The sequence below is a fragment of the Lepisosteus oculatus genome, chromosome 7, assembly GCF_040954835.1.
Source record: "Lepisosteus oculatus isolate fLepOcu1 chromosome 7, fLepOcu1.hap2, whole genome shotgun sequence".
In the NCBI taxonomy this organism is placed as follows: Eukaryota; Metazoa; Chordata; class Actinopteri; order Semionotiformes; family Lepisosteidae; genus Lepisosteus; species Lepisosteus oculatus.
Genome location: NC_090702.1, coordinates 29011377 through 29029629, shown reverse-complemented (window position 1 = coordinate 29029629; position 18253 = coordinate 29011377). Strand labels below are relative to the sequence as shown.

The 18253-nt window shown below is 37.0% G+C and overlaps 1 protein-coding gene across 1 annotated transcript in view; it reads left to right on the top strand.

Annotated features, from left to right (window-relative positions):
• The first annotated feature begins 297 nt into the window (after positions 1–297).
• Positions 298–18253, top strand: part of arid2 (AT-rich interactive domain 2) — a 76044-nt gene continuing 58088 nt past the window's right edge. The window contains exons 1-3 of the mRNA XM_015352936.2: positions 298–842; positions 967–1060; positions 1872–1969. Of these exons, the coding sequence (XP_015208422.1) occupies positions 751–842; positions 967–1060; positions 1872–1969 (284 nt within the window). The 5' untranslated portion in view covers positions 298–750. The remainder of the gene's footprint in view (positions 843–966; positions 1061–1871; positions 1970–18253) is intronic.

The window sequence follows — 18253 nt, the reverse complement described above, 5'->3', positions numbered from 1 at the left end:
TATGCAGATAACCAGAAAATGAAAGCTGAGCAAAAACGAACAGATTTCAGTGAAATGTGTAATGTGGAGTCCGCAGAGTACTCAATATGTTATTTTTGGCTGATGCTGACTTAAGAATGTCGATTCAAGGTTTTTTTATAACTACCTGTAGCAAGTTTCATGGAGGAGAAAAAAAAAAGAAAGGCGTCCCATCCCCCACCAACATTTAACACGGCCTTCTGTTTTAACGGGTTTAGGAAGTTTCCGATGAGCCCTAAGCAGAAAACACTGTCTATTGTTCTGGTAACCGCTCAGGGTAGTGCAGTGCCGAGCTGGCTGCTAGAGGGCGCTGCGCGACGCTCGGAGCTCTCGGCCTCAGGATCTTTTTGTCTGAGAACTGGATCCCGCTGCCGCTTATACAGTGTGTGTGAGATTGCATGGAGCCGCGTCTGTAACACACTGTCAAACCACTCCAAAACGAACACAATAGCAACCAAAACAATTCATTTACTATACAGAACAATGTCAATTTTAGTTTGCCGTCAGAATCGGTCGTAATTCGGATTGCTTGGTGGAAGTTATAGTAGGCTAAATCGGGTCTTGTTTTCTCTGTGTGCATACACATTATTATCACTCTTCTCGCTCTTATTTCTTTAACTTTTTAAAACACTCAGCTTTCTCGTCAATGACTGAGCGCCGGCGGAGTATGGGATCCTTGGTATCTTAGGAAGCGAATGAGTGGGGTTTTAACTGTTTTTTAATATTTTTAAAATGGCAAATTCGACGGGGAAAAATCAACCTGATCAGCGAAGGAAAGGACTGGCTTTCCTGGACGAGCTGCGGCAGTTTCACCAAAGCAGAGGGTGAGAAGGGGGCGGCTTTTAAACCTAAAAATATAACTTTAAAAACACGTTTAACGACAAATAAACATAGCCGGGGGCTCGCGGAAAGGCAATCCTGTATTAATTTCACGCTTTTCCCTTGTAGCTCACCGTTTAAGAAGATCCCAATCGTGGGTGGGAAAGAGCTGGATCTTAATGCTCTGTACACCCGAGTCACTACTTTAGGTGGATTTGCTAAGGTGAGTGGAAGTTTATATTCGCATTTCCCACTCTCAGCTCACGATATAACTGCCCGGGTCCGCTAGGAAACTCGTGGAGAAGCGGCTGGGCTCCTGCAAGGTGTTTGGCTGGCTCTGAATCGGCGGTGGTAAAGACGGGTTTGACGATGGCCTTGCGCTGGTCCTGTGAGTGTAGTGCTGTGTTGTGTGTCTGTGCGAGAGTGCTGGGTTTGCATTGAGAGTCAGTCTCTCAGCTGCTCCGCTTGCTCGGAGTCTGAGTGCAGTTTTAGTGCAACTCAAAATTAGCGGGCATGTTTAACATCGATAATCGGCACAGAGCATGGGCTAGGAAATGCTCCTCGCCGCGGGGAACGGCTCTCCTGCCTCGATTTTAAGCAGAAAAATCACAAAGAAGCCAGCCATGAGCCATAGCCATCTTAGGCTTCATGGCTGAAAACAAAATGTAGGCCTCAGACAGGCCTATATTTATTGAATACCCATAGAAATGTAAAAACGTCCCAAAATCATGACAGACCGTTATTGGAGGTATCGATCGCATCAGAGCGGTCTCGAAGTGTCACCGAGAGTCTGGACCGCTTTTTAGTTGACATTTCAGAGTAACGGGGGGAGGGGGAGGTCCATTGTTTCATATGGGAAAATAATACAAAATTGTAAACAAAATACATTGGATAGCTTGCTGACAATTAATATTGTAACACTGCGGTGTTTGGATACTCAAAAGTTTTGTTATTGACGTTATTGTGGGGCTTTTAGATACTCAAAGCGTGCTTGTTGAAGTGAATTTAATTAAAACACTGACTTTTTATTGTAGGTTTCTGACAAGAATCAGTGGTCTGAACTTGTCGAGGACTTTAATTTTCCAAGGAGTTGCTCCAACGCTGCTTTTGTTTTAAAACAGTATTACCTTCGGTAAGTTCTTCTTTCTTGAAATATTCTGTGAAATGTAGCCTTATTTAAAACAGATGCATGCGGTGTATGTTTACAGGATTTGATTCCTGTTGGAGGGAATGACCAAGAGATAACCCGAGACTTTTGTGACCCTGTTTGTTTTAAGTTGACTGCCTTGGGAAGCCACGTGTGTATACAATATCCCATTTGAAGAAATGCCACATTTGAGAGATTTGGGATATCTGCTAGGCATTACATCTACAGATGCAACGTTGCTTAGCACTTGGGGCTCCTGTCATTTTCAGATTGCTTACATCTTGAACAAGTGCACTTATGTCTTGAACTCCTTAGAAGGTTTCACAAATATAGTCATGCATGAGTTCTGTGGGTTCTGCAGCAGGAAAATTCTTCTTTAAATCTTGCTCACTTTTACATCTATGTTTTATTTTGCAAGTCCCCATTTTGAAGGACACAAGTTTTTTTTAACCAATTTTCACTGCTTTAACCGTTTATTTTGACAAACTAGGGCTTGATGGTGCTTTTATTGGACATGTGTCATAAAATGTAAAAGAAAACAATATAGAAACATTTTAACTCTTTATTTTGGGGGTGCACAGAAGACAAAACTTTGCTGGGTGAGAAGGCTACATTATTAGAGCTCAAGTGAATGTATCAGGAGTTGACTTACCCTACTGTGAAACAAGTGAAAGGTAGTTTTCATTTTCAATGAGTTTATTCTTTTTACTATAAGATGCGTAAGCTCCTTGATTATCTTAGATTTCTGAAGCAGATATGTAAAAATATCAATGTAGGTCTTATATATGGCGTTAGTGTTGAGGTTTATGGCTTTTTTTCAGCTGCACTGTTTTGCTGTCAATTTTAGAGGTATTGGCTTATACTTGGTGTAGGTCATAAGGGGGACAATATATGTTTTGGGTTTTCTGCTATAGTCAACGAAGCAAGCACTAATATCTGTAAATGCAAGAATGTTAACCTTGACTTGTTGTGAAAAGGAGACTTGTGCCTTCATGAAACTAGCTTCTGTACAACATATGCAATACGAACTTGATAGTATGCAGACGAGCCCTATTGATTGGAGTTGTCCTTAAAACCCTGTTTCATTCCATCACTCACAGCCAGCCCCCGAGCTTTAGAGTGTGCTGCATATGTTGGCTCTGACAGATTTTCCCTCCAAAATGTCTTGCCTGCATTTTTCACCCAGCTTGTTCTGGGTTTAGTTGAGTTGCAGTGGCACAGAATGACCATGTGTTCATGCGTTTGCACAGTGCTTGTAGTAAATACCAGTGCATAAGATTAACAGCCAGAACATTAGAAGTGGTGTTATGACTTATCCATGCACAGCTATCAAACAGCACTCGGTCGTGCCCACCGTTAATTTGTTGAAACACAGAGATGGCACATGTTAGTGGTTCTTCTGAATGTGAAATAAGATGCCTAAAAATGAATAAAAGCAGGAAAGTTCCAAACATGGGGATGAGTCTCTGCGAACAGTGAATTGCAGTAGTTTGTCTTTAAACCTTTGTGCTCCTTGATTTTTAGTAATTGTATTCAATCAAGAAGATGAAGTTTTTGATTTAAATTGCAGCATTTCAAACTGTTGTCACTGACAAGGCTGCTCAAGGATAATGACTTTCTCCTTGTGGAAACCTCTCTGCCCTTCAGGCACATTTGTGTGTGCCCTTAGTGACCAAACTCAAAGAGTGGGGTTCACCAGTATGATGGCTAACCTCAGTTGACTTGAGCAGTAGAGACTGTCAGTCTCAGCGTAATGTGTTGGGGTTATCTTGTTTCTCACTGCACTCTGTAACCTGCCATTAGCAAGCTGTATGTATGTAGCTTTTTATTTTATTAATCCAATTTCCAACAACAGGTCTTCTCCCATTTTGCACTTTTCTTGTAATTCTGTAAATAATGGCATAGATTAAAATAGATTTGCCACCATTTTTTGTGATTTTATACAGATTATCGGTTGCCTCAGAGGTCTGGTTTACACTTTTTAAAACTTCTTAGATTTTCAGTTAGATTATTTTGTGTAAGAATATATGATTTTTAGTTTTTAGTTATTTTAGTTATTAAAAAGAAATCCCATTTCCAGAAATCCATTTTATGTTTGTTGGATACAGTGTTATGTGTCCAGCCGCAACACATCAAAGACATGCATTTCTAATTAGATTAATTAAGTGATGTTTGAGAAAAGTCTGTCTTGGTTTGAGCTCCTTGTTGAGAAACCAAGAGACTATGCAGTTATTTACTACACTGTTCACGTTAGATATAAAGGACTATAAGAGATCAAATGTTCAGACCATTCCTGGTCTCTAGTCCATGCCAGGGTACTGTGAGATTAATAATGAGGTTAATAACAGTACACTACACACTGTTTTGATTATATTTATGCATGAATGGCATAGACCCCCTTGCCTAAAATTCATTGGTGTTGTTTATGTGCCCCTTCAATTCCTGTGGTAAACATTGGTGCTCTTGCAATTTTTCATCTAACCTAAGCTGGAGAAGTTAAACTGTGGGAGATCACAGCTACAAAATCACTGCCTGGTTTAACTTCATTGCTGTCTTCAGCACAAGCCAGAACATCTTGGGAGCTGTTTGCATTTGCAGTTACATCCATCATTAGACACTCTGAATTGCTGAAAGAAATGAAGAGCACAGTTTAAAATAAATTTGAAAAGCATCAAGTGTTTGAACAGGCCCTGTGTTCATACTGGTAAAATGTGCATTTAATGTGTATCAATATATGAAGATATGAAGCTAAGATGATAGGGTGTCTTTCAGAAAAATAATCATAATAATATGTGACTTATTTTTATGAACCTACCATGTATGGTTTATTTTCCATTCAGATCTGGCTAAAAATGTGATATTGGCTGAAATATTATAACTTTAATCTGTTTTTTGGAATGTATTTTACTCTTCCCCCTCCTCCTGGCCTGGTTACTATTTAATGCAGACTTTTTTGTGCTTTAGTTGCTTTAGTTGCTTTCATCCTCTATCACTTTAACTGGTATCAGTACAACAGGACATACTGGGAAGTCCTTTCTACCCTTTTTAAAATAATTCTAATTTTCTGAAGTCTTTTGGAGGCAATTATACCCGTGTGCTGCAAGCTTGATATCCAAGGAAGTTTGTGTTCAATTCAAGCATGTTACACTCTGATTCTCATTTGCAGTTCATTCTTGTGGAAAATTGAGTAATGATAAAATGCTTTTTCAAAGCTAGAATGTTTTTAAAGGTGTCCAATGACAGTAAATTTTGCCATTGATGTTAAATCAAATGTGTTAACCCACCATTACCAAAACTGCAGTATTGATACAATAGGAGTTTGGACCACTGACCTTACTAGAAAGCAGACTGGCAATACGTGATGGTTTGTGATCAGATCTTATGTGTGCCTACTTTGTACATTCTTAATCCTGCACCCAAGAGCCAAATTATCATAATCCTGCTACAGCTCAAATTGCATAGCAAAGGTTGTCCAATAATGGTTTGGTTTTAAATGGTTGATGTACTCATTTTGCATTTTAAAAAAGTTTAGGCAGCACCGGCCTTGTATTTCATGTTGTTACTTTAAAAGATGTACCTTTAATTTCTCCTTTTTATACATTTTCAGTGTGTATGAACATATGTGAGTGTGTACAAAGTCAAACTATTTCCAACTGTGATAAAACAATTAAGATTTTAATCTGGCTGTGCTCTCCTGCCTCCTGGATTTGAATAGTTTTGCATGAGGCTGTCAGGCAGGTGCAGCATTTAAGGGTGGCATTCCGACTCTTTGTTTGCAGCACTTTGTTACTTGTGGCTTCTACTGTTACTGAAGCATTTCAGGCTGAACGAGTGCAGTGCCCGAGGAAGGAGCCGTTTCAAAGCTGTTTTTTTTACAATGAAACGTATCCTGCATGTTGCAGGTGTGTGTTAAGATTGTAAACAACAAAAACACGCAGAAATGTTTCAGGCTGAAATTCTTAAGAGAGTCACAGTTGAAGGCAGCTTAGACCTGTCTGACGTTCATTTTATTGGTTCTGAATAGGAATAAAAACGCACCAGAGTTTCCTTGAGTTTGCTGATGTGGTCATGCCAGTGATTTTAAATTCCCTGAATATGGGAAGCCTCATATATTTCTGAATAAACGATTTTGTGAAAGAGGAATGTACCTAAGTAAAGAGTCTACTGCTAAGCCTCGGAGCCCGATTAAGTGCTTTATCTTTAAAGATCACTTTTTATTGTAAAGGATCCCCATGAGTCATACCTCGGGCAACAGGCAAGAAAGTAGGAGTCCAGGTGCTTTATCGAACATTTCCAATTTAGTTACCAAAAGTACTAAATGGCAAGAAAAGCAATTTTGTTGTAGAGTGCAGAATGGCTCATGATTAATCAAAACTCTTGCTACTGTGAGAATGTTGGCGTGTTTGAATTTTTTACACATGAATATGCTGAGTGTGCCTTGTAGAGGTTATATTGTTAATGCAACTAATGTATCTTAGTTTGTTGTCATATAAGCATTAAAGACTATTTGCACTTCACAAAACAAGACAATTTAGCAGTTGTAGCAAATATAGCCATGATTCATATAAAACTTCAGTGAAGTGACAGCAATTGAATCGAAATCCACAAAACAAAAAAGCTGGCACTCGTTTTGTTTTAAAGGACATTTTTTTAATGTAGCGCTGTACAAAGTGTTCGCATCTGTAAATCAGACAAATTATTGCTGAAAGTGTCAATATTCATGCAAAACCCCCAGTCTATCAATGTGATTATTGAATACGATTAGGCAGGAACTGCTGGCAGCACTTTTGCCCTTTAAACAGTATCTCCCACCAGCACCTCAGGCTAGTCTCAGTGTTGGTCCCACAGATTATGATGGTGCATCCAGCATTGGTGTAGCGGAAACTCATTTACCTGTGTCCAGTTTTCCAAAAACATTTAATAAAAACACACTTCCAAAAGCAGAGCAAATCTTACTGTATGCAGAGTCATTTTGTTGTTCTTTTGTCACCACAGACAGTCCTCTGTTATATAAGCTAGCAGGAGATGAGTTAAGACTAGGCTACTTTCGAAGTGTTTTTGCGCGTTTCCCTTTTCAAACCTTTTAGGCAGTAATTTTAGAATCGCCATGAAACGTGCATTATAAATCAAAGTACTTGTGGTCATGCACATGGCCAGCCTGTCCTACTTAATGTTTGTGGAGGTGGTTTATTTATGTTTTACACAAGGTCTTTCAAGATAAAAGCTTTTTGTGCTTGTGGTTCTATGAATTACTTGCTCATACTGTATACAGTCATGAGCCTTTTGCAACACCTTTTGAAAATAAAAGTTTGTGCAAACCTAATGAAAAAAAAATTCAATGATCCTCTTGCAGAAGATCAGTTTTGTTTTTATAACTGCTGTTAAAAGTTTGAGTTGAATATTACGTGTAAGCATGTTTTGCCTTATTAAGTGCAAATAGCAGTGTTGACTTAATTGTCACATTTCTTATTTTTTGTTCCTTTTTTCTAGTCCTGTACTACATTTAAACTGCTCTAAGCATCTTTTGTAGTTTATATGTGCAAATAGTCTTACTATGATATAAAGCTGTAAAGACTTTCCAGCACAGGTATACACTGTTAAAATCTGTGAGAGACAAATGCTTGCACAGCACAAATTTATGTATCTATTACCGTTCGTGGCAATGTGCTTGTGATAATGGTCAGTATAATCCATATCTTTTAGAATGCAAAAGTAATTTAGAGGGATATTTTAGGTGGTTGTACCTTAATATTATGAAGTTTTGCACATTTTGTTTTTTCATAAATATGTTCTGCATGTTCAAGAAATGTCCAGTAACCTTCTGCTGATTTACAGAAATGATCTATATAAAGTGCAGATACTTTGACTTGTAGGACCATGTGTTTTGAACAAGATTTAGCAAGGTTGTGAAGTCTTGCCAAAACTTTCACAATATTTGTTATTGTAAATCTGTCCTTTGCTACTGCAGATGATTATATAGTGAGTGCCTCTTCTGTACCCACGGTCAAGAACAAAGAGGATGTCGGTTTGCTTGTGATATTTGCAGCAAATCAGACACAGACTGTGTTTCCATTGGACTCCTAGTTTTACTTTCAGGGAGGGTGACGAGTAACTTCCCTATTTGCTGAATGACAAGCCTTTGGATTTAGAATCTGTGAAAGTCCTATGCACTAGTCTATAGTATTCTCTATAAATGTAAAAAAAACCCTGTGATGCTGAGATACCAGGTTAAGAACAGACACTTTTTAATAAATGTATGATAGTTCTTAATAAATGCATGATAATCAATAGGAGTGACAATGTTTTGGATGTAGGTTAACTACAAGATATTATAAACAATGTGATATAGCCTGCCTTTGGTAGCTCATTAGTTCAGGTGGCCTGACGACCAGGCATGCAGTGTGGCAAAAGATCTTCTGGTATGTGTTGCAGATTTTTCATACGAACAGTGAAGAACTTGACTTTGTTGAGAAGATTATGTATAGAAAACTTCCCAAAACCTATTTTAAAATTGAATCCACAGCTGGAGAGTTTGTCCTTTATATAGATACCTGCATCATTTTTCTTCATAAACTTGACCCGTTTTATGGTGGCACAGCGCAATTAATTATAGCCCTTACCACACACGTTAAGCCTTCTCAGCTTTGCTTTATACGTGTGTTGCTGGTGGCTGAGGTGATTGGGAAGTACACAGACTATTATTATTGGATTGTAGGGGACTTGTGTGAGAACTATATGGACAGTGTTCTGTTAGCTTCCAGCTTCTGCTTGAGTTCAACACTATGGCATGTTTAGCTGATTGTTCTTCTTTTTATAATGTGAAATCTGCACTGGACTTAGACGTTTTCAGAAAGCCCAGGATTCTTGCCTCATCACACAATTCTGAAAAACATTTGAAAAAATCTGTAGATTAACTTCAGTTTTAAGTTAACTTTGACATTCTCTGCTCAGTGCAGCATGATTTTACATCACAACGGAAATCACAGATTGCATTTCCCAGTGTTATTTCTCCCATAATCACCCCCCAAAATAAAGGGATTCTGTTAAGAAGGCAGCCTTCTGTTGAACCGGATCATAAATGTACAAATCCTTTAAAGGCTGCAGACTTCAAACAGTTTGCTTGATTGTAATGGGCATCCCTGGTGATTCTTAATAAAAAGTAGCCTTTGTAAGTCTTGTGTGTTAATGTTGGCTTGACAAGGAAGAGATGGTGACTTTGAGGCAATACCTTAGTTTAACCTATCCAGACTGCTTGCGTCTGCTGTGCCACTTTACTGTGCTGAGCCGTGCTGAAGTTCCCACTCAGGAACATGGCCTGATTATTGGAATCCAGTTTCTGCGCTTGGCATCTCTTGTGCCAGTGGACCCTCTAACGCAGATGTGTAGGCTGGTCGGTAAGTGCGCTGCATATAGCTGGGATAGTAGGTCAGAGGTCACCGGGGAAATCCGTCAATGGGCTGCAGCCGTCTTGGTTTTGCAGAAAGCTGTGGTGAAGGTGGGATTCTTCTGGTTACACACAGAGCAAGAAAGAAAAATAACCAAGTCCTCCCTACACGAGCCAGCCAGCAAAGCCTTACTCATAGTCTTTTACAGTGTCCGTTTATATGAAGCAGAGATAATAAACCACATGTTCAATTTTAGTATGCAGATGTTTTTGTTTCATTTATTTTGTCCATAGCCTAGAAAAATACACTTCTTACAGTATCTTTAGATGGATTATTATTTAAGTGAAATTAAAGTGTAATTAAAATTCAAATACGTTTTTTTAATTCATGAAACTAGGCCTGTTCCTTGTGAGGAGAACTATTGGTATTTAAACTACAGATGTGAGAATTATTTGGATTTTTATGGCCTGTTTCCACTTGTGGTTGGGCTTTAATGTTTTTAGATGAATCTTTTAAAATGAGCTATAGAAATATTGATTGACATGGCATGTTTTCAGGTAAATCTGTAATACCAATAATTTTTTTTTCGAAATCAACCAATTAGCTGCATTTTAATGGCATTCCAAATATTATTTGGGCCCTTCTGATAGTAGTTTATGAAATGTCCAGCTGGACTTTTTTTACCACACTGTATCATACCACACCTGAATCATATTATACTGTTATAATATGAAACTTATAAGTTTATTTGTTGATAGAGCAATTATCTTTCATTTAGACAGACCAGGATCCTGGGTAAGTGGTCTACAAACAGCTTATGTATTGAAAAGTGACTAATTCAGTGTACCTTGATATAAAGCACTGGTATTGTGGTTTCTTAAAGTAATGGTTTTACATATGCTGTCCAAGTTAAGTGGCATCTTTAATTGCTGCATATGTGTTTGAGTGCCCTGTGATGTGCCCTTCTTCCATGATGTTCCAATTTGCACCCCGTTGCTGTTGTTAGACTCTGGACCACAGCATGACCCACTAAGGATATGCTGTGGACCCTGAAAACTGGTAGATGGATGTCCCCATGTGTTGTCAGTCCTTTAATTTTTCTTTTAATTTCTGTTATATTAACAACTTTCAAACACCTGAAAATTTTAACCTCTGCCAAAAAAAGATGTAATCTGTCCAATGCTATTGTTCTGTAATTTGCCCAATGATATTAGTTAAGCACTCATAAAGTAAAATATGTTCCTTTTTTCTCTGTGGAACTTACTGCCACTTTAAAATGTATACAGACCTTTTTCAGTTTTAATGCTGCTGTCTTGTTTACATAGCTGGTTTTGGCTGCCTGGAAATATTAATTCAGGAAAGAAACAATGACAAAAACTTCATCACTACACCATTATTTGGAAGGTAAATGTTCACACTCTATCGATCTGATAACAGTAATAGTGGCTCGAGGCGACGAGCAGCATTACCACCTTGTAGCTTCATATGATCAGATTTCAGAAGGTAAGCGAGGCCAGCTCTGGTTTATGCTTAGATGGGGTAGCTTCAAGGAAAACCACGCAGATGCTGTAATTGGTACTGGTGGACCAGTAGGTGGAACTTTTCCCTATGGATACGAATTTCCAAACCAATGTCCCAGTATGGTGATGGAGTCGCTCTGCTCGAAGAGGTGCCATAAGCGGAAGAGATGTTATACTGAGATCCTAACTACTTGGTCACTAAAGATTTTTTCCCCTGAAGTGTAGGGGCGATAACCAGGTCTTCTTGCTAAATACCTCTTCGTGCTTTTATAGTCCAAAAACTTCACAAAAGTTATACATTTTTCCACCTGGTCTGTTGTAAAGTGGGCAAAGGAAGGTTAAGGTGGGCGCTGTACTGCAGTGATGGATAAAGTTTGTCCCCTTCTAAATGAAAAGGACTATTTTGGGATGCTTTAGAAAAAAAATATATTCAAGGAATTATTTCCAAGGTTTCTTCCTGATCATAAATGATTACACAAATTGAAATGAAAGGAATTTCTCTCTTTATGCCTTTGAATGGAGAGGGTTATAAGGAGACTCGATACAAGAATTCATAATCCAAAAAAGATACCGTATGACCCAGTCTCAATAGTACAGTCAAAGCCAACCCCAAAAAAGTATTTTAGAACCCAAGGGTAAAAGTATCTTAGGACTCAAGTGGACATTGTGCTGTTAGGGATGAAAGCAGAGTAATTTGCACAACATATTGTGAGTGTCTGAAAGAAGCTACCTAGCCATACAGCTGAACCAGATGTCATGGGATCCTTTAAGAAAAGTTTGAGATCTTAAGGTTAATAAGCTACACTTACAGTGCTAGCAATGAAACTAACAATAAACTTGTAAAGATAGTTTAAAGCATATACATTTACTGTTTTTCCAGACTTTTAACATTTTACAAACACAGGGATATATTGTAGACTTCATGTGAAAATTTATGTGAAAATGCTCATACCTCCCTCATTTTCTCTATTATTAGTCCACAGGAGACAATAAACATGTTTCTTTAAAAGTTTCACAATGATCACTTCTACTTTTCTGATGTTATGAAGACAGTTAAAAGCTGCATCAAATTCTATCATTTTTAGACCCTCAAAAATCTTCTGAGCCGTATGAGATGTATTAAAAACCAGACAGAATCCTAAAGTAATCAATTTCCTTGATTTTATCAATTGATAGTGCAGTGTAAGTAACATCTTAGTAAAAACATTGAGAGGGAAAATCACATGGGTAGCAAGTTGAGATAAAATGTCTTTACAGCACTTAAAGGATTTTTATTACATTCCCCAGGCAGTAGAGCAGTTTGTTTAGCTCTGTGAAAGGAACATATACAGTCACCTTGTTGAATGTTTTAGTTATAGTCACCAACTGCTTTGGCTGCTGAGAGAGATGACTCATGGAGTGAGAAAAATGAGCATATAATTTGCAACACTGTTATGGTGATACAATATGTTTTTAAATATTGCAGCAAATTGTACTAGAAAATAAGCAAAAATGGAGAAAATTAACTCAAGTCAGAACTGACTTGCTCTCTTTGTTTTGGGTGTTTTGACTGGCAATAAAGTATATAGTGTTTTTTTTTCCCTTATTTAGATATAGCTAACAAATTTCATATAAACAAGTCTTGACACTATTCATTGTGGGTCAAGGTATATTACTCTCACATCCATCATAGGGTTTAATGTCTTCAGAGAAACTGATTTTCTGAGATTGAAAAAATGTTCTAGTACAGGGTCTTCCATAAAGTCCAAGTGTATAGTCTAATATACTTAGTTGTATTCAGAAATATAAGGATTTTAAATTACAGTAAATGCAGTACCTTTTAACAACTGACCTTAAGTTACGTCATCACTAATATTTATACTTATTGGACACAATAGTTAAGTGTTTATGAAAAAGCATACTGTAGACACTTTTTAATGATACCCCCCAAGAAACAATTAATTTTTGGGAAAAATGTAGAAGCATGATATGAATTATAAGCCCTTTTGAAAGGCCTTAACACTGTGTGCTATGGAGCACAGCCTATGGAGAACTGAAAATCTTGCCCTCTCAAAAATTACATTTATAAGCAGTTAACTACTTCTTGTCACCTGGAGACTTTTTGTCCTCTTCCCCATTTTCCTAATCAGTGTCATTTGGCTGTTTTTCCCTTCCATAACATTGCTTAAGGCAATATATTATCCATGTTCTTTTTGGTGGTTCAGAAGTAATTACTACAGAGCAGAACAAAGGAAATTTCACATTGTCCAATGAATGGTCTGAAAAGTAGAGTACGTAGTTCTGAAAGTAGTGTTTTGATTACATAGTCATTTAATTCTTACATTTTGTAAAAAAAAGAATTGTTGATGTGCTTTATTTGGTTTGGTAGTAGCATAACATACCAGTTAATCTATGGATATATTTAATATGCATACATCTTTCAGAATTGGATTCCTTTGTTATTAGATTAGGTTTATCATAAGGTGGGATATTTGTTGTATTAATGTAAACTAACACAAGGATTTCAATTGAAGCAACAGAGAACAAAAAATCTAATTTCAGTTCAGCCCTGTCAGAAGTTTTGTATTAACATATTTGAACAAAGTCGTTGTATTTCATGGGCCGTTTTGTGAGACCTCCCCCTGCTCTTACGAAGCATTAATTTATATTGAGTCCTATTGTTCATCCTTTGCAATATTGCAGTGAAAATACTACTATTTGCCATTTTAAGTAAAAGTGTGAAAGATTGCAAATTGTTTAATTACAATTTAGTTAAAACATCTTTGTGCACCTTTGCTGTCTGAAAGTTTAGTTTAAGCCACAACCTTATCAAAGTGCAAGTTAAGTCATTGCAAATCTCACTGTGACAATCTATAAATAGAATTATAAAAAGTTTGTATCAACTTTATCATTGAAGTGCGCTTAATTCTGCATTGACAAAATGAAACAATACTAATCAATATATCAGAATAAATGTTTTTTCAATGTTTTTACCAGTTTTTAGTTATTGTAACTATGAAAATTATTTAATTCTATGCTTGTTTTCACATTTGAAAGAAAGTACATAAATACTTTCCTTGATAAAGATCACTGAGTTTAATACAGATATGTGAAATACTGACCTGACATTTTTTCAGTTTTTTTTTTATACATACACTCTGTATTGTGTGTATATCTAGAGTGTACACATTCATGTTTTTCAGACCACACTCTCAAATACTGTACATTTGAGTATTGCAAACAGCATTAAGTGAAAAGATGCCACTGGTTTAAGTGGGAAATGGATCAAAAGGAGTTTGCCAAGACTGGCACTTAGCCGGCACATACAGTTCAGTGTTAGTCTTTGAATGCAGTTGTCTTTATGCTTCAGTGCTTTTGCTGTAGTGATAAAGGTGCAGCACAGTGTGTAGTCTTGTTAGTGCAGAAATTACAATAACTTCCTCCTGACAGTGGCTGTAGATTGCACTCGTGTTTTAACTTCTTGAGTTGTATCCCAGCATTTGGGAGAAGAGACTCCTGCAGGCTGCGCTAGTGTAACAGTTGTGACTTGCTTAATTATCTGTAGTAGTGCGCAGTTCCTAAAGTCTTGAATACAGAGCAGGAGACAAACTGAGGTCAGCACACTGCTTGTTCTCATGCCTGCTCTACTTCAGCAGCTTCTCTCAGGGAATGACCTGCATTGACAGTGCTAACAGCTTTGAGCCTCACAAAGCAGAGACTAAGACAGAGGAGAGCTCCTCACGTAAGATTTTTAGCAGTTCTCAAACCTTCATATTTTTCTGTACAGTTATTTAGTTTTTTTTTCTCTAATCATATATAAAACCCACAATTCAGTATACATTAATATGGCTACTTATCAAATGCATTTAAAAGGCATTGGCAGTATGTTTTACTGAAGTCTGAAATACAGAGACAATGAAGTTACTATGAAAATAGCTTTAGTGTAGCTGCATGTTCAGTCTTTTGAAACTGGATTTAGTTGCTGTTTTTTATACTGGTGTTGATTTTTTCAGATGTGGGTATGAATAAGTAAGTTTTTACTGTTCTATATGAGAAACAGGTTTTGCCATGGAAGAGAGTCCATGTACACACCGGAGAAAGTTATTGAATGAAAAGATTCTGCCTCCTACTTATGAAAATGCAAATTACATCCCACTTTTATTTTAAAAGGGCAAGGATGGGCACTTCCAAAAATGTATTATACAAATTGTTGATTATAGCTTTACTTTTCATTGGTTTTTTACACATTAAATAAAATAATTGCATTGAAGGGCTTCTTTTTAGACTTTCACCAAACTAGATTTAAAAAATATCATTACAAATTATTGTGTACAATAACACAATACAGTAATTCAGAAATCTTCACTTTATTCATCTGGTAAATAACTATTTTATACCAACACAGTAGAAACCCATGATTATTAATTAACACTATCTTTAAAGTTATTCATCTCTCAGGCCAGTGTCATCTTTACAAGCTCGGTAGACCTTTTTTTCAGTTCCAAGTGAAACAGTTGAATAACTCCCTCTTTCATTTTGGCAATTGGCCATATTCACTGTGGACTGTGGTCCTGACTGTGCTCCTTACTGTTGTAAAATTATATGACGTACATGGGAAATATTTATTCTTTCTAAAAATGGTGCTCTACATGAAATATTTTAAACAGTTTTAGCATAGATAACAGAAAATCATTTTTAGGCATATTAAATAAAAAAAATGATGTGATGGAGTTGAAGTGAATATTACAGACTGATGTTTGTGGTGAAGGCTGAACAGTGTTTATTTGAGATAAATCCATCAGGCATTTTTACAGCAGCTCATATAGGCCTCAGTATATTATACAATATTTTCAGTTAAAGCTTCAGTTAAATGTCACAAACTAATTTCTAAACGATCTATAAATATGTCATAAAATTTAAAATTGCAATATGTGCTTCAGATGTTATAAATACTAGTTCTGTGCTGTTGAGTGCATGTCAATGATCAGCTCTTGTCTTTCCCTGTAGCTGATGTCTGCCACACACAGCACCGTGTCATTGCTTCTTAGGCCTGCGTTGGCAGAGGGATTAATTAGCACTGTCTTTCTCATGCACGTTCACTGTGGATGAGGTGGGTGTTTGGTTGACTATGCCAACGTTGTTCTCATGCTGAGAAGCATGGCTCGTGGTGGTTCAGGAAACTTTTAAGAACATTTTCATTGGCAGCCTCTAAATTCAGGTGTCTATGAACACGAGATAAAATGTTTAAGGAGCGTTTTGGAACTTGTAGCCAGGAATGTGGGGCTGTTGTCAAAAGAAAATGAAAGGTGCAGCACAGGCTTCATCCTTATGGGAATTTCTATGAGAGTGAAGAGCCAGAAACATTTAAATGTAAGATGGGAAATGCAGAGCTTGAAGCAGCTACTTACAAAAATCTTGCGTTTTTTGTTGACATTGTTCTTGCTTTCTAGGCAGGGTTGTGAAGAAATGAAAATGGCAAACAATGTTGGAATATATCATTTACAGTGCATTTTAAACAAGGAATGTTATGTTAAAATTATAGAATGCACTAGTAACATCTGTAGAATATCATGTACATTTTGGTCACCGTCATAGAAACCAGATTTTGTTGCTCTAGGATCAGTTAAGAGAAGAGCTACCAGGTACATTATGGGGCTCAGAAGAATGTCTTGCACTGACAGACTAAAATAACTGATTTTTTTAGGTCCATACAGAAAACTTAAAGGGACCTGAGTGAACTACTGAAATCCTAAAGGCATTCCAAAGTTAACCTTGTGCCTGACCAAATAGACATCTGTGTTTCATCTGTTGATACTGAAAGTAAACACAGAAGAAAACTACATAGAACTGCATTTAAAACTGAGACGGGAGGCAGTTCTTTACAAAAAGGCTTGTGGGAGCCTGTAACATGCAATCTGCCCACATTGTCAAAGCTAATTCTTGGCTTGAAGAGATTGCCTGCTCGGTCAGCTACTGGAAAGCAAATGAACTAGATGGGCTGAACAGTCTCAAAAAGTAAAGAAAGGGGGCGATCATCTTTTTCTCTTTGTTTTCTGAACAAATAAGTTAAATTTTTGTTAGTTCAAATACTCAGTTAATTAACTGCAAACATTCCCTCACAGTTTCCCTGCCAGCCTTTAAAACATTTAAATCCATGTGGTCTTGTGCTCTGAACTTTTTCCTTAATAGACCTGAATGTTTTTTTCCTTTGGGCAGGTCAGCTGAGAACAAAGCCCCTTTATATGATGAAACACTTTATGTGATGTAGGTCTCAGAGATAATGGGAAACGTTAGAGAATGAATGTAAAATGGCTAATGTATTTAATTAATATTTCACTCAGGTGTCTGTTAAAGAAGAAATGGGCACTACGCTTTTGGCTGAGCAAGAACGAAGTTCTGTACTTTATTAAATGGTATTGGAACAGAATAGACAGAAGTGTTATAGGTATTAGAAGATTGTAAACAAACCTTCAGGGCCAGAAGGTTATCTGCCAATTGTACTTAAGGAAAGAAGAGATGTTATTCATAGACCTTTAACAAAACTGTTTCCATACTCATTGGAGGCAGGGGTAATACCTGTTGACTGAAAAATTACTAATGCAGCACCTGTTTATAAAAAGGCTGACAAAGCCAAGCAGTCATAGACCAGTTGTATTGCTTCTTTTGTGAGGTAGGTTTTGGAAAGAACTACATTAGAGGATCGTCTGCAATACAGTAAGATTCTGGCAGATCATCTGTGTCTTTTCAACAGAGTTTTTCTTTACTTTGTTACAGTTCTTGGAACAAAAACTGCCCAGAATGATGCAGAGTATAAGATATGATATATTGAGCTTTTCAGAAGGCTTTTAATACAATTGTTAAATTGCTTACAGTAGGCCTTCAGGAAAATAGATGTATTTAGATTATGAACTAGTAATAGTTAGAAAACAGAAATGGGCAATATGGGACAAATACTCAGTCATGTAATAAGTGTAGTAACACATCTATATCTGTATCAAGAACTCTGCTTTTCTTCACATCATCTTGCATCAGTGATCTTAATTTTGTTGCAGTTAGTAAATTGATCTTTCTGAACATGGTACCTACGTAAGAGGATTAGGAAACACCATAGAAGCTGCAAAGGAAATAGAAAAGATGCTTTGACAGAATTCAAAACTAGACAAACACCTGCCAGATAACATGTTAAAAGGTGTTTATTTTGGTTTCAGCCCAAAACAAATTCTTATTACCTTCTCTCTTTTGGAGTTTTTTTATTCTCTGGATCGTGCAAGTGGGATTTCTATGTAGTGAATCAGTAAAATGTCTGACTCTGCTGGAAATAAAATGTTTGAACATTTATTGGGGTAAAGCTTAGTATGCAAAAGTCTGAAATCATATCACACAAA